The sequence below is a fragment of the Halichoerus grypus genome, chromosome 5 (assembly GCF_964656455.1).
Source record: "Halichoerus grypus chromosome 5, mHalGry1.hap1.1, whole genome shotgun sequence".
NCBI lineage: Eukaryota > Metazoa > Chordata > Mammalia > Carnivora > Phocidae > Halichoerus > Halichoerus grypus.
The window spans coordinates 58298951-58314582 of record NC_135716.1 but is presented as its reverse complement, the minus strand read 5'-3'; the positions used below and the strand labels follow the sequence as shown (position 1 = coordinate 58314582).

The 15632-nt window shown below is 39.8% G+C and overlaps 1 protein-coding gene across 6 annotated transcripts in view; it reads right to left on the bottom strand.

Annotated features, from left to right (window-relative positions):
• The window catches only part of STAU2 (staufen double-stranded RNA binding protein 2), a 304830-nt gene extending 289603 nt beyond the window's left edge, over positions 1-15227 (bottom strand). Inside the window, exons 1-2 of one of the 6 annotated variants that reach the window (XM_036065333.2) lie at positions 15096-15227; positions 6830-6895 (exon numbers count right to left, since the gene is read on the bottom strand). In XM_036065333.2, coding sequence (XP_035921226.1) covers positions 6830-6847 — 18 coding nt within the window. In that variant the 5' untranslated portion in view covers positions 6848-6895; positions 15096-15227. Of the gene's footprint in view, positions 1-6829; positions 6896-14007; positions 14028-14438; positions 14569-15095 lie in introns of those variants that run through there. The other 5 variants (XM_036065332.2, XM_036065327.2, XM_036065334.2 and 2 more) reach the window with 5 other exon arrangements.
• Between the last annotated feature and the right edge of the window lie 405 nt (positions 15228-15632).

Genomic DNA, 15632 nt, shown 5'->3' with positions numbered 1-15632 from the left:
TTAGTGTTTTGTTGAGGATTTTTGCATCTATACTCATAAGGAATATGGATCTGTAGTTTTTGTATTGTTTCTCATGGTGTCTGGCTTTGGTATCAGAGTAATGCTGGTCTCATTGAGTTAGGAAGTATTCCCTGTCCTCCTATTTTGGGGAAGAGTCTAAGAGGAATTTGTGTTAATTCTTCTTTAAATGTTTGGTAGAATTCACCGGTAATGCCACCTAGTCCTGGACTTTTGTTTTGGAGGGATTTTTTATTATTATTATTAATTCAATCTGTTTGCTTGTTATAGGTCAGTTCGTATTTTCTATTGCTTCTTGAGTCAGTTTTGGTAATCTATGTTTCTAGGAATTTGTCCATTTCATGTAGGTTATCCAATCTGTTGATATACAGTTGTTCATAGTATTCTCTTATAACCTTTTTTATTTCTTTAAGGTCAGCAGCAATATCTCCACTTTCATTTCTAATTTTAGTTATAGGCGTCTTTGCTTTTTCCCTTTGTCAGTCTAGATAAAGGTCTGTCAATTTTGTTGATCTTCTCAAAGAACCAACTTTTGGTTTTACTGATTCTCTATATTGTTTCCTATACTCTGTTTCACTTATCTCCACTTTAATCTTTATTATTTCCTTTCTTTGGCTCGCTTTGGGTTTAATTTGCTCTCTTTTTCTAGTTTCCATAAGGTGAAAAATTAGATTTGAGTTCTTTGGAGTTCTTCTTTTTAAATATAAGTATTTACTGCTATAAATTTCCCTCTAAGCACTGCTTTTGCTGTATCTCATTATGTTATGCTGTGTTTTCATTTTCATTTGTCTGTTAATTATTTTCTAATTTTCCCTGTGATTTCTTCTTTGACCTCCTGGTTATTTACGAGTATGTTGTTTAATTTCTACATATTTGTGAGTTTTCCATTATTCTTATTGACTTCTAGCTTCATTCCACTGTGACTGAAGATACTTTTATGATTTCAATTATTTAAAATGTTTTGAGATTTTGTGGTCTAATATATGGACTATCCCTTGTAGAATGTCTCATGTGCACTTGAAAAAACGTGTATTCTGCTCTTACTGGGTGTTTTGTGTATGTCTATTAAGTCTAACTGGCTTATAATGCTGTTCAAGTTCTCTACTTCCTTACTGATCTCTCTAGTTGTTATAATCCTTATTCAAGGTGAAACAAGCATTGTAATTTTTGAATGAATGATTAAAACCATAAATTTTATTGTTGGATTCTGAATTGTGTTGCATGCCTGTAATGCTGGACTTTATTCTGGTGCACAGTTAAGTTACCTGGGATCACTTGAAGCCTTCTGAAGACTCTTCCCAATGCCACATGTATTACAAGGTCTTTAGACTCTGGATAGTCTAGACACAAACTATTAACACCTTGTATGAATTCTGGAAATTGTTTTCTTATTGCTTTCCAGTAGTTCTTTCCCTGACTTTGAGTAGGTCTTGTCATGCATCTACAGATCAGAACTCAGCCAAAACCTCAAGGAACACCCTCTGCAGATCTCTAAAATGTTTTCATGCTTGAGGGCACTTTTTTACTTACCTATATACTCAGCCCTCTTCCCCCAAGTCTCTTCTCTCTGGCACTCTGTCCTGCAATTCTAACCATCTTGGCCTTCCCAAACACCTATCTTTGTTTCTTAATCTCAACAAAAGTGAGCTCTGTTTTGGTTCCTCCTCCTTGCACTGCAGCCTATAAACAACCTCTAGGCTCTACTGTAAACTGGTGTTAATAGAAGGGCTTACCTCATTTGTTTCCATTCTCTCAGGGATCAGTCCGATGCCACTTGCCATCCAATGTCTAAAAATCACTGTTTACATATTTATATGTTCACAAGTTGTTTAAGAAGGAAGGGTATATTACTGCTGCATAACAAATTACCCCCAACTGAGCATCTTAAAAAACAAGCATTTATATTTCCACACAGTTTCTGAGGTTCAGCAATCAAGAATCAGCTTAGCTGGGTGGTTCTGGCTCAGGATATCTCATGAGGTTGCAGTCAAGATGTTGATGGGCCAGTGGTTTACAGCTGGAAACCTGACAAGGGCTGGAAGATCTGCTTCCAAGAAGGCTCAGTCACACACTGTTGGCTAGAGGCCTTAGTTCCTTGTTAGCTGTTGGCAGGAGGCCTCAATTTCTCACCACATGGGCCTCTCCATAGAGCTATTCACAACATGGCAGCTAACTACTCTGAATGAGCAAGGGGTGAGCGGGGAGAGGTGAGGGGAGCACAAAGCGAGAGAAAAGAGGCAAAAGCCACAAGGTCTTTTATAACCTATCCTTGGAAGTGATCCATCACTTCCACCACATTCTACTGGCCACACAAACAATGTGTGAGAGGATTATACAATGGCATAAATATCCGGAAGCAGGGATCATTAGGGCCATCTTGGAAGCTGGCCACACAGAGGAAAAATCCTGTTAGGCCAACACAGCAGAAAGCCAAAGTCCTTCCTACATATTTTAACCTCCTTATGTTATTTTTTTTAATCCTCAAACTATAGACTGCATCCTACAGCTTCGAGAGAGATTGGCATATTGTAGATTCTACTCCACAGCCAGACTTGGAGATAAAATAACTAAGAGTAAGTAGCAGCAGCTTTTAAGAGAAAAGAATAGAGTTCTTGGGGCCTATGGCAAGAAAGAGAAGAGCACTTACCGCAGACCTGGACTTGAAAAATGTCCAAGTGCTTTTCATTCCCCCAAACAACTACTCGACTCTAATGACCAAACTAAATGTCTGCCCTCCTTTCTCTTCAATCTCCAGAACCAGACAGCAATAGCAACAGCAATATTAATAGCAGTAGCAATAGTACCAGGGCCAATGCTAAGCATTTTGCCTTTGTTATTAGTTCAATTACTCCTCACAACAAACCTGTGAGATAGGTATCATTATTCCTTAAACTCTAGGCCTTAGTTTCTTGATAATCCTACCCTAGCTTTACACTTTACAGTATATCTTGGTACACCTTTATTCTTCCTACATAACACCTTGTTCCCTCTTGCCCTTTAGTGTTCTCCTACTCTTGGGGCACTGAAATACTGTTTTGTCCTGCCTCTCCTCCCATTCCACTTGAGTCAGGCCTTAAAAAGATTTCTCTTAGCTCCCATGTTCCCAAAAAAACTCTTTCAAAGAAACCACCAGACTACGAAGACTTCCATTAATGCCCTCCTGCTGGGCTCTCCCAATACTACAGCTGCCTAATATAGACTTCCCCTTACACCCTGTAGAACACATGCCCTGTCAGTCTCTTTCATCAACTAATCCCAAAAACTTTGCCTTATTTCAGCCACTCATTTAAAAATATTATTTCAGGGGCGCCTGGGTGGCTCAGTTGTTAAGCGTCTGCCTTCAGCTCAGGTCATGATCCCAGGGTCCTGGGATGGAGCCCCACATGAGGCTCCCTGCTCAGCGGGAAACCTGCTTCTCCCTCTCCCGCTCCCCCTGCTTGTGTTCCCTCTCTCGCTGTGTCTCTCTCTGTCAAATAAATAAATAAAATCTTTAAAAAAATAAAATAAAAATATTATTTCACAGCACACATGCCTTCTTTAAATTTGCTACAGCTTAATGTTAAAATGGGTTTCCTTTCCCTGGGGGTTTAAATTAATCACCAAGGAGAAAGGTCCAAAATATACCAAACTCCTACTTAGTACAGTACCCTGGAAACATAGGTTCCCACTAGTTATTTGCTGAATAATGAATGAAAAATATAAAGTAATGATTATAAATACTAGCTCAAAAAATTCTCAAGGGGGTAAAATCCAAAAAATTTTATTTACAAATAAAAAGGAAAAGTTACCAGTAGACACATATAAACAATTCACAAAAAGACAAAACACAAAAGAACAACAAATAGAAGCAAATCGTAGAAAAGCAAATTAAAATATCACTTTTTGTCAGACAGATCGGCAAACATTGAAAATTTGTCAAGAAAGTAAGAAAACAGGCATTCTAATAGATATAATTTTGTATTTTTGGTAGTTATGCATCAAATATCTTTAAAATTTGCATATCCGTTTGACCAGTATTTCCATTTCTAATAATTACTTATAAGAAAATAATGGACAAAGGAACATAGTTATATGTAAAAAAAGAAAAAAAATCACTGTGGCACTAACTATAATACAAAATCTGTCCAACAATAAGGGTTTGATTAAACAAATTTTAGTAATTCCAAACTATGAATTATTAAATCACTTCAGAATATTATATAATCCCAGTTTTTTAAGGTAACATATATTTACATAAAAACATACCTGCATAGAAAAAAATCTAGAAGTATACACCCCAAAATGTTAGCAGTGATATCTCTGTAAAAGAATAGTGGAATTATTTGTGATTTTTTTTCTTTTTCCTTATCTCTACTACTTAATTTTTCTACATGAGTAGCACATGGACAACACACATTCTTAGAAGGCAAAAGTAAAAATGAAGAGCACAATTTAAAGGTAGAAGTGCCATTTCTATAATAGAACATGGAACATTCCCATGTTCCCTGATAATAATCATGTCAAGCAGAATTAATATCAAGTAAAACATTTCAATAGCCTTGTTTTTAAGTAGTTCTAGGAACACACATGGAAGAATCTGTTAGTACTATTCAGGCATCTTAAGACAACAAACAAAAAGACCTCTCAAATAAAAATTTAGTACTAATCCAAAAGACAGTGTTGAAAAATCACATAGTAAAAACCTCAACGGCTTTAAGGTAAGTGTCAGCTTCAATCGCCTTTTCATGCCTTTTCACATTTATTTTGAGAGAAATCCCACTCTAATGGGAAAGCAGTTACCATGAAAATGATAAAACATCAATCACTCATAAGTTTAAGAATTCAATGCAACTTTAAGTTTGGCTGAAGAGAAAGTCTTCTCTATAACTTCTATTCCAAAATAGATTAATTTTTCTCCTCAGACTTGAAGATCTGGGGGGATAAAACTGAATCGATAACAAGAGAGAATCCTGAGTTGAGTCTAGAAATACATGTGTGTTACAAGCAAAGCATGTATATCTCTAAGCACTGTGTACAATTTCTAGCCAAAGCACAGGGAATGGCTTGTGACTCTGCAAAATGTTACCTAAAATTGTTTGTAAGGCCTGATTCAACATGACTGGTAGCACAGACAGTTAAATCTTCATTAGGACTAATCTATAATTTTCAATGATGCTGACTGGCATAAAATGAATGTTCTTTCCGCCTGTCTATGGTAGAATATGGAACAAATTATTCTGACTGTATCTGTGTAATTAACAGCAGGTATCCATACATTTAGCATCAACACAAACCTACAACATAGTTTGCAAGTCATGTCTCATAAAGCTCCATCAATGAATCCACTGGGATTTGGCAGCAACTACGAAAGTACAAAAAGCACTAAGCATAGTACAGCTGTAAGATTCCTTTAAATCTACATTATTAGTAACATCTTTGATGAAAGCAATATTGCACAAGAAAATTTTCTAGTACAAGGAGAAAATCAAAGAACAACTTTGCATAAGAGAGAGATTTTATGTTAATGGCATCTGTGCAAAGCAAGCATATAATACCTAAACTAACAACACAATTATGTGATTATTGTTGAAAAGAATGGAGATCTCCTTGCTTTAGTGACAACCCTAGCACCATCCATCCACTTATTCAGTAAATGTATGAAAAACCATATACAATCAGAACTATTCTAGGACCTGGGGAGATTAAAGAATAAACAAGCAAAGTCGCTACCTTCATGGAGCACATAGTCTAATAAGAACAGAGATGTTAAGCAAACAATTACATATTTGAATATAACTGCAAATGTCAGAATGTCATTAAGGGCAGGTACTATGAGAGCAAATAGTAGGACTGGGAGCCAAGTGAGCCAACCACAAGGGAGAAAGAGAAGCCCAGGCAGAGGTAATCTATGCAAAGCTCCTGCAGCTGGAATGACCTTGCCCAATCCAGGAACTGAAACATTTAGATTGGAAGCATTTAGATTGTTTGCTGGGCCCATGTTAATTCTGAGATGTATAAAGACACCCAAGTTAAGAGATCAGGTTGGTAACTGCTACACGAGTCTAGAGCTCAGGAAAGAGATCTAGACTAAGTACGAACTTAGAAATCATTGGTTTAGAGATGGTGTATGATGCACAGGCACTAGAGGGTATTACTTAGGCAAGGTGTACTGAACAGGGTAGGGCCAGGTGTGTTACTTCCTCAAATAGCACACACACAAGAGTCATTACTTCTTGCGATCAAATTACTTCTCTCTCAATTTACAAAATCTGAAATAAAACAAAGTATTTTCTAATATTATAATACAAAGCCCTATTTGTTCAGAAAGGATAAGATTAAATGTATAAAGTTCTTGGAGAAATGTCAAGACCCAAGGAAAATATTTTTTTCAGTGAGTCTAAGACATTGTATGCTAACGTTTATTTAGCAAGGCACTTCCTTCTAACCTTTTCCAGTGCCCTAGAAAAGGAACTTTTTTTTAACACACTGATATAACTGCTTCACAAGATTTGTCACTAGAAATGCTTTCATTCTGCAAAACTGCCACCTACTGAAGCTAGGTCACAATTGTAAACATGCTGAATACACCAAGTCCTGGAGGGATGTAACATCAAAACGACCAGACACACTCGAAAGTTAACAACTTTCAGAACTCTCACTATAATCCTTAAACAACCTGCCCTGCACAGTCTCCTATGATGAATACATAACAGGTAATTGCTCTGTAAAGCAGTGGTCAGGGTTATGGTTATAGAAAAGCTGGGTTAAAATGTTCCACAATGTATGGCCCAAGCACCATATTTAAGTAGGACATGCCTTAACACAAACTCACCTGATTTATTTGAAGCATGTTAAAACAATATTGACCAAACTGCTGTATCCCTCACGGCTCCAAAAACTGGAAAATGAAAATGAAGAAATAAAGTTCAACTTAGTTGGCGATCTCAATGATTAGCACTTTAAACACATGTCCTTGATCAAATCAAAATCAAATATAAAATGGAGTAGATCTAGATCAACATGGAACTTTCTATGATGATAAACATGTTTTATATCTGCACTCTCTAATCCAGGAGCCACTAGCCACAAACGGCTACTGAGCACCTGAAATGTGGCTAATGCAACCAAGAAAGTAAATCTTTAAGTTTTTTTAAATTTTCTTTAATGTTAATTTAAATTTAAATAGCCCTATGTGACTAGTGGCTACCATAGGGGACAGTGCAGATCTAGGCTGAAAAATGTCCCTTCTGATTCTACAACTCTAAGACAATTCTAGCAAAAGTGAAGCTATTAAAAATAATCTAAAGATTTCAGATTAGTATTTAATACACGGTCCCCTTTCTCTATAAGGTTGTAAACAGCTTTGTTTCCAAACTCTGTAAGCTAAATTAAGCCTAAAGAAGATGAGACACACACTCCTCTAGGTGATATGGAAGAGTACACACATTACCTAAACGGATTTTTTGTCTGTTTGTGCTTTTGTTTATCATCACTATAAAAACAGCACGCACAAAAAATTTCACATAAAATTTTCAGAAAAAGAAATCACCGTCCTGACACCTCCCACTGTTATATTTGGATTTGTTTCCTCCTGGATCAGACCTCCTCGCCATGGTTGTGTTTCTTTCCATGTGGCAAATCTCTTCTACATTTAATTTAAAAATAGATACCAAAGAAGGGCAGAAAACCCAAATCTATAAACAAACAAAGAAATCATGGATTCTTATAATGGTAAAAGTTTACATAAAAAATAAATTATGGCAGGGGCTCAGTCAGTTAAGTGTCTGCCTTTGGCTCAGGTCATGATCTCAGGGTCCTGGGATCGAGTCAGACTCTCTGCTCAGTGGTGAGCCTGCTTCTCCCTCTCCTGCTGCCCCTCCCCCTGCTCGTGCTCTCTCTCTCTTGCTCTCTATAGCCCAAATAAAGGAATAAAATCTTTTAAAAAGTAACTAAGTAAATAAATAAATAAAATAAATAATTTATGGGGCACCTCGCTGGCTCAGTCAGTAGAGCATGCAACTCTTATCTAGGGGTTGTGAGCTCAAGCCCCACACTGGGTGTAGAGCCTACTAAAAAAAAAAATAAGATAAAGAAAAATAAATTATGTACAGATTCCCACCCCCCGAAATTATCTAAAAAGCAACAACACAGTCTTGATAGGCAGCAAAGGAGCTAAATCCAGCCACTTGGGTAGAAACTTTCATGCTATGAAACTTTAATATTAAGCTTTCTCTCAGAAGCAGAGGTTCTTAATATACACACACACACAGATTCACATATATACATATATGGCTACAATTTTCTCAAGATGACAAACTGGGGTCAATTCAAAATGAATTTGAAAGTTTTCTATATATACATACATACATATATATATCTATATTTTTATATATATATGTAATAACAGTGGCCTCAGCATCTGTAACAATTTTATATTTTCCAAAAGAATCATGCTGTAGAAATGGCACAAGGCCTGAGGATCACTTAATTTGTCCAAGCTCTTCAGGAGATTACCTTTTGAGCCTTGGTAAATTACTTTATGTGTCTTTGAGTTCTTTTTCTTTCTTTCTTTTTTTTAAATCTGTAAAAAGTAAACTAAGGTCATTGTGGGAGGCAGCCTCTAACAAACAGAATACAACAGAAATAATGAGATACCACTCACAATATTGGGTTACAAAAAGATCACAACTTCCATCTTGGGTGTTACCTCCTCTCATTCTCTCACCTGTTTGCTCTGAAGGAAACTAGCTGCCATACTGTGAGCTCCCCTTTGGACAGGCCCAGCTGGCAAAGAACTGAGAGAGGCCTTTGGCCAATAGCCCAAAAGAAAGTGAGGCCTTCAGTCCAATACCCACCAAGCAAATGAATCCTGCCAAGAACTGTATGAATGAGCTTGGAAGCAGATCTTCCCCTAGTCAAACTCTCAGATGAGAACACAGTCCCAGTGAGAGCTTACCTGCAAATTCTGAAAGACCCGAGCCACAAGCACCAGGTAAGCTGCACCCAGATTTCTAACCCACAGAAACTGAGATAATAAATGTTTGTTTTAAGCCCTTACTTTCCAGGGTAGTTTGTTACACAACAATAAATAAGACAATCCCATTCAACTCTAAAATTCTATAATCCTATGGTGCTTTAAGTATTAATTAACATATCCAGGTGGGTCAAAAAAAATCAATTCCCTGTTTAACATGACCAAATGAGTTAAATTAGAGCTTGAAAATGATAAATTATGAAACTTAAACATTTACATTTTATTCAAAAGATAAAATCACTAAAAAGTGTAGGAATAGTCAAATGGTACTAAAATACACTAGCTATAACTAAAAATACAAACCCAACCAATATTCATTTTTTTAACTGAAAAAATTTCATTTGGAAGTTAAAATGTGAATAAACCACTAAAAGCATCTCAGTGACTTAGTGTCCCCTACTTTCTAGAATTTAACATTATTTAGTAAGCACTCACCAAATCGGAGAAATCCTACTTTGTATCATTTAATGTAAGCCTCTAAAAGTAACAAATGCTCATCTATAGACCTGTATGTGTTTCTTCAACATTAGAGTTTTTTGGGTTTAATTCCAATGTAAGTAACATACAGTGTTATACTAGTTTCAGGTGTACAATATAGTGGTTCAACAATTCTATATATTACTCAGTGCTCATGATAAGTGTTCTCTTAATCCTCTCCACCTATTTCACCCATCCCTCCACTTGTTTTCTACAGTTAAGAGTCTAGTTTTTGGTTTGTCTCTTTTTTTCTTCCTTTCTTCATTTGTTTTGTTTCTTAAATTCCACATATGAGTGATCATACAGCATTCGTCTTTCTCTGACTGGCATATTTCATTTAGCACTGTATTCTCTAGATCCATCCATGTTGTTGCAAATGGCAAGATTTCATTCATGGCTGAATAATATTCCAGTGTGTGTGTGTGTGTGTGTGTGTGTGTGTGTGTGTGTGTGTGTGTACACAACATCTTCTTTATCCATTCATCTGTCGATGGACCCTTAGGTTGCTTCCGTAATTTGACCATTATAAATAACACTGCAATAAATATACAGGTGCTCTTCAACATCAGAGTTTGTAACACTAGTGGCTGATTCCAAGAAGTAGGCACAGTAAGATATAAGGTTACATTTTTTAAAGTTCTAATCTTCTGATATGCAAAAGGTAATTGTAAGAAGAAATAAAAATAAAAGCACCTATTTGCTTAAAACTGACCATATAATTTTAAGAATTCTGTAAGCCCTGCTTTCACAATTATAAAGATCTGTATAAATTAAAACATGGAACTATGTCTATAAGAGCACTCTGTGAGGTAACTGGAAAATATTCTGAAGTTACTCCTTTTTTACCAACAAATTTTATTACATTTAATTCAATATAAAAATTATAATTCACAACCACATTATGGACAATTCAGAATGCCCAGTGACATGTCTTTAACACTTTCTCCTTTACAGACATGCCTGTTCTACTGTCCTACATTTAAAACAACTTAATAAAATAGCAATAAAATGCAGAGCAGTTTTATACTGCCTATGATATAAAATCCACCTCTCCTTCCTCTGTCAAAAAAGTTTCCAGCTACAGTTCATTCCAATTACAGCTAAGTACTTTTAGAGAAACCTATTCACATGTCCCAAAAATGCCCTACAGTGATACCCAGTCAGGCACATTAGGACATGCAGTTCCAGATTCCAAGCTACTAAATGAAAACAGGCAGGGCAGTTTACGGAGAAAGGGCACTACTAACTGCAGAAGACTTGCTGCTCATGAAGAATTGGAAGTCCAACGTGTATCTGAAATGTACTGCTGATATAACTTGCTGCATTTATTATTACATTTTGCCCAGCTGGTAAGTTGAAAGCTGTACAAAATTCAATCTATAAAATCTTCAACAATACTGCTTCATAAAATGGCATTATTAAATTATCTATAAATTTTTATATCAGCACCCATCCCACAACTGACAGGTAATCCTCACTTAAATGTCTTGTTTGACAATATGAAAATCAAAAACATTTACTACCACCATTCTTAGGCTCAAAAATACCATAAAACTAAGTATCAGCTCAAAACTTCTTACTCTAAAAAATTCATGGGGCCCTTAAAAAGCATTAAAAAGTGGATTTTCTAAATTCTCATTTCTTTTTAAAAGTACATACCCCAAAACACTTTTACATAAGAAAAGCAAAATAATTTAGTATAAATTTTAATATCTCCTAAGAGCCTATGAAAGATTCTAAGTATATAGAAATCTCACCACCAACCAAGAAAAAAAAAAACTTAACATTGATCAGACACTAATGTTATAGACCACATGCTATATTTTGCCATTTTTACAGTAATTCATTTAATCCTAATCACCTTGGGATGTAGGTGTTATCTCCACTTTTCTAGAAGTTGTATTACATCCCCATAGTCCACTGCTACGATTAAAACCTAGTATGGTCTGGTTTGAAGTCCTCATCTCTTTATTATACATTAAATTTATAAAGATTTCACTTCTTAAAATTTTTCCTGTCACAAAGGTCTTGACCTTTGTGACAGGCTCTTACATAGAACTTTGGCTCCTATATAGAACTTAAGGCTCCTATATAGAACTTTGCGGATTTATTTAAAATCAAATGATTATACATACATAAATATAAATTATAACTATTATGGATTTTAGACACTCATTTAATATTTTCTTGACTACCTATAAGAGGCACAAATATATCTACACATAATTTGATCATACTGTGCATGTCTCCAACTATTCTAATTAATATTAACACAATTCAATTTTGCAATATCCAGGTTTTTCTCTCTTTATTATGATCTGTATACACGAATGATGACACCCAGAACTCAAAGTGAATAAAAGGAGAGCATAATAGTAAAGAGGTTAGCTACAAAGAAAAAGCCCCAACGTATTGACCAACTATATCTTCCAGAATCTGATCCCAAACAGGAAAAGCACTCAGCCTCACTTTCTGTATTGTTTACACACTAAAAAGTTTGATGATCATCTTTGATATTTTTGATATTTTTTGTTAAAAACCAAACCAGCTCACTCTTTCCTAGAACTTCATTCCAGGCAAGCCAAGTAAGCTAAAATATAAACTGTATATGGTTTGGGGCGCCTGGGTGGCTCAGTTGGTTAAGCGACTGCCTTCGGCTCAGGTCATGGTCCTGGAGTCCTGGGATCGAGTCCCACATCGGGCTCCCTGCTCAGCGGGGAGTCTGCTTCTCCCTCTGACCCTCCTCCCTCTCATGCTCTCGTCTCTCGTTCTCTCTCTCTCAAATAAATAAATAAAATCTTTAAAAAAAAACAAAAAAAAAAAACTGTATATGGTTTTCCATGCTGATTAGGAATAAAGAGGCATGACGTAACTTACCCTCAAGTGATCCAGGAAAAAAATATTATGTACATGTGACTGGCAGAGATCTAGTGGTAAGTGGGTAAAATGGTAACAGGTGAATCTGAGTAAAGGTTACAGGAGTATTCTTTGTATTATTCTTATTCTTGCTACTTTTCTATAAGCTTGAAATTATTTCCAAATAAAAAGTTAAAACTTAAAAATTATATGCCATTCTATCTGTAGTTAACAATACATATTCTGATTATACAGCAACATTTTTACAAATACAAAGCGGATTTTTGAGGAAAAATTCAGTGATTTGTTAGGAAATATGCACCATATCCTACCAACTAACAATCTCTTAGGAATAAATTTCAAACTACACTGCCATTTAATGAAATGTGGCAATGGTGACTTGAGTTGAAATCACAGCAGGAAAAAAAAAAACAGCATACACACCACATAGTTTGGTATAAATGCCTCACATATTTAATACAGGCCTGCTGCAAAATGCAGCAAATCACAATTCAAGTGATATGCGAGATCTCTAGTTTGCAGTAAAATATAGACAAACTAAAAAATTAAACACTTGCCATATTACAAAACAACCGAGATGCAGGATGTCTTGGTTTTGATTGTTTTATTAACTAAGATTTTTTTTTTTTCCACTGCAGCTCAATTCACAACAGTATATTTGAATCATCTTAAGAAAGGACTAGGAAAGAAATACCCTCCCGGAGAAATGTTGCAATCTTCTCTCCTACAAGGTTACTATTATCCTGCATTCCCATTCCAATTTTGAATTCAAGTGTTCACCACGGTTTCTTAAAATGTAAGGATGCATCAGAAGAGAAGCAATGCTCGGCAAAAGTTCACCAAAATTGTGAAATCAAACATTAAAAATAAGGGTTTTCAGCTAACAGTAATATACCTTTAAAGGATCATCTCTATCGTTTCTGCAGGAACCACCCACTTTAAAATCCTTTAGTACATTCCCTTAATTGAATGGCCCATCTCTACACCAGTAGTTCTTAACCTTGGGGGGGGGGGTCACGCCGAGTACGGACCCTTTCCCAAGAAAATTATTCACAAATGCAAAATTCTGCACATATTTCCAGGGACTTCCAGAACCCCCGAAGCCATTATCCCCGCCCCCCTCCCTAAGAATCCCAGTTCAGCGTCTCCTCGATTGCCTCTGCAGAACACTCCCCTCACCACAATCCCCGGCTCTCCCCGGGAGGGACTGGAGGCTCTGCCCTCACACACTGGATTCTGTAACTGATCTTTGTCTCTCCGCCCAACTCCCTTCACCTCCGCAAGGTCACTAACTGCCAACTACCCCTTTAAGCCGAGCCATCACGGTAGTAGTTCCTACGAGCCACAGCAGAACTTGCCTGTCATAGGATATATTTTGTCCCCTCGGCCCCACCTACCTTCCCCATTTCGGCGTGTTACGTCTTCACCACTTGCCCATTATACAGAAATAGCCACCAGCACCACCCCCCGGCGCGCCCCTGGCCCGCCGCTCCTCCCGCGCCCCCAGGGCCATTCCCCGCAGACCCTCCTAGGGCCTCGCTCCATCTCCTCCCCTCCTCTCCACTCCGCAGGGACCCACCCTCGGGCCCTCCCCCTCCCCCCCACAACGCCGCTTCACCCACCGTTCCCTCTTCGGGCTGTTCCCACCGGGGCCCCCAAGATGCCACCTTCCAGCGCCCTCCGTCGGGTGCCTGCCTCCCCCACCCCGCCCCCAACCCCGGCATTCCATTTACGCCGGCCTCCTAGCCTTCCTCCCGGCTCCTCCCCTCCGGACACCTGTGTCGTCCCACCCCTCCACACACACCCCCCCCCAATTCATTCGCCCTGTCCCCGGCTCCTCGGCACCCCCACAGTCGTCCTCCCCTCCCCCCTCCCGCCAGGAGAGAGCTCGAGGAGGGAGGGAAGGCGCGGGGGAGGGGAGGCCGCTAAGGGGCCGCTCTTCTCGGGGTTCGCCGCGCGCAGCGGACCTGCAAGGCTCCCCAGCGCCCTCTGTCTCCTCCGCCAGCGGGGCGGAAGTCGAGGCCTCCCGGACGCCCCCAACGAGGGTATTTACCTTCTTGCCAGGGACACTTTGCAGACGGCTCCAACATTGGCAAGCACTACACAGAACTGACCCCGCTCGGCCGCCGCCGCCGCCGCCGGCTTCCACCCCTCGGGCTCCCCGCCCCCCGCCTCCGCCCGCCTTCCCTGCGCTCCCGCCGCGCCCTCCCGGGCCCGCGCCGCGCGCCCCCGCCTGCGCAGCCGCTCCCGCGCCCCAGTCAGCCTGGAGCGCGCGCGCGCGCTCCCGGCCCTCCGCGGACCCGGGCCGCGCGCCCGGCGCCGGCCCTAGCTCCAATTCTCCTCCCGCCGGCCCGCGGCCGAACGCGGCCATTGTTCGCGGCGCCGCTCCCGCCCCCTGGCGGCCGTCCGGCCCCCCGCAGCAGCGGCAGCCGCGAGCGCTGCGGGGCTGGCGCGGGCACAGTGGGCCCCCGGGCGAGGGCCGTTCCCTGAGGCCTAGGGAACGAGGGCGAGAGAGTGCAAGGGGAGCGCGCCCCGTCCGCAGTCTCCTGGTCCCCGCTCGGCTTCCTGGCCTGGCTCCCCGCCCCCTCGGCTGCAAAGGGTGGGCCTGAGGCAGCCCCTTCCACACCTGCACTCGGCAACTGCCTCCACCGCCCAATTGACCTTCTGTTTTTTCTAGACGCTGCTACGCTCCCGGATTCTCTGCCCGTACCTTCCCCAGGCTCTCTGGCTGCCCCCCTTTGCTCTGCTGGGGACACGCGACCATCCCGCGTCTGCTCCGGCCGCCGCTGTGCGATGCACGGTTTAGCGGATCCTGCACCTTTCCAGACTCGGGGAGGAGGAGGGGGGCGGGGGAGGAGGGGAGGGGGTTAGTGCAACTGTCTCGCCCAGAAAACACTAGTGATCAGTAATCACCCGCTCTCCAAGATCGGCAGCGTGGCCAGACTCCTCCACCAAAAAAAAAAAAAAAAAATCGTATTTGGTCACATTAAAAAGAAATCTTTAGAATCAAAAATGAGGACCATCTTAGAACAGTGCCCTAGATCCTAGATTGTTGAGACAAGAGCGCCAGAAAACTCGAATTACTTCTTGATTCGTCCTGGTTTTGATGTGGGTTACAGATGTCCAGATGACTTAACCCGGCTAAGCCCAGTGAAATTCAACCCTTCACTTACTAAATGGCACCAAAAATAATTTGACAATAAAGTAAGTCTAGAAATAGAATTATTACTTTTTTTCACAAACTTCC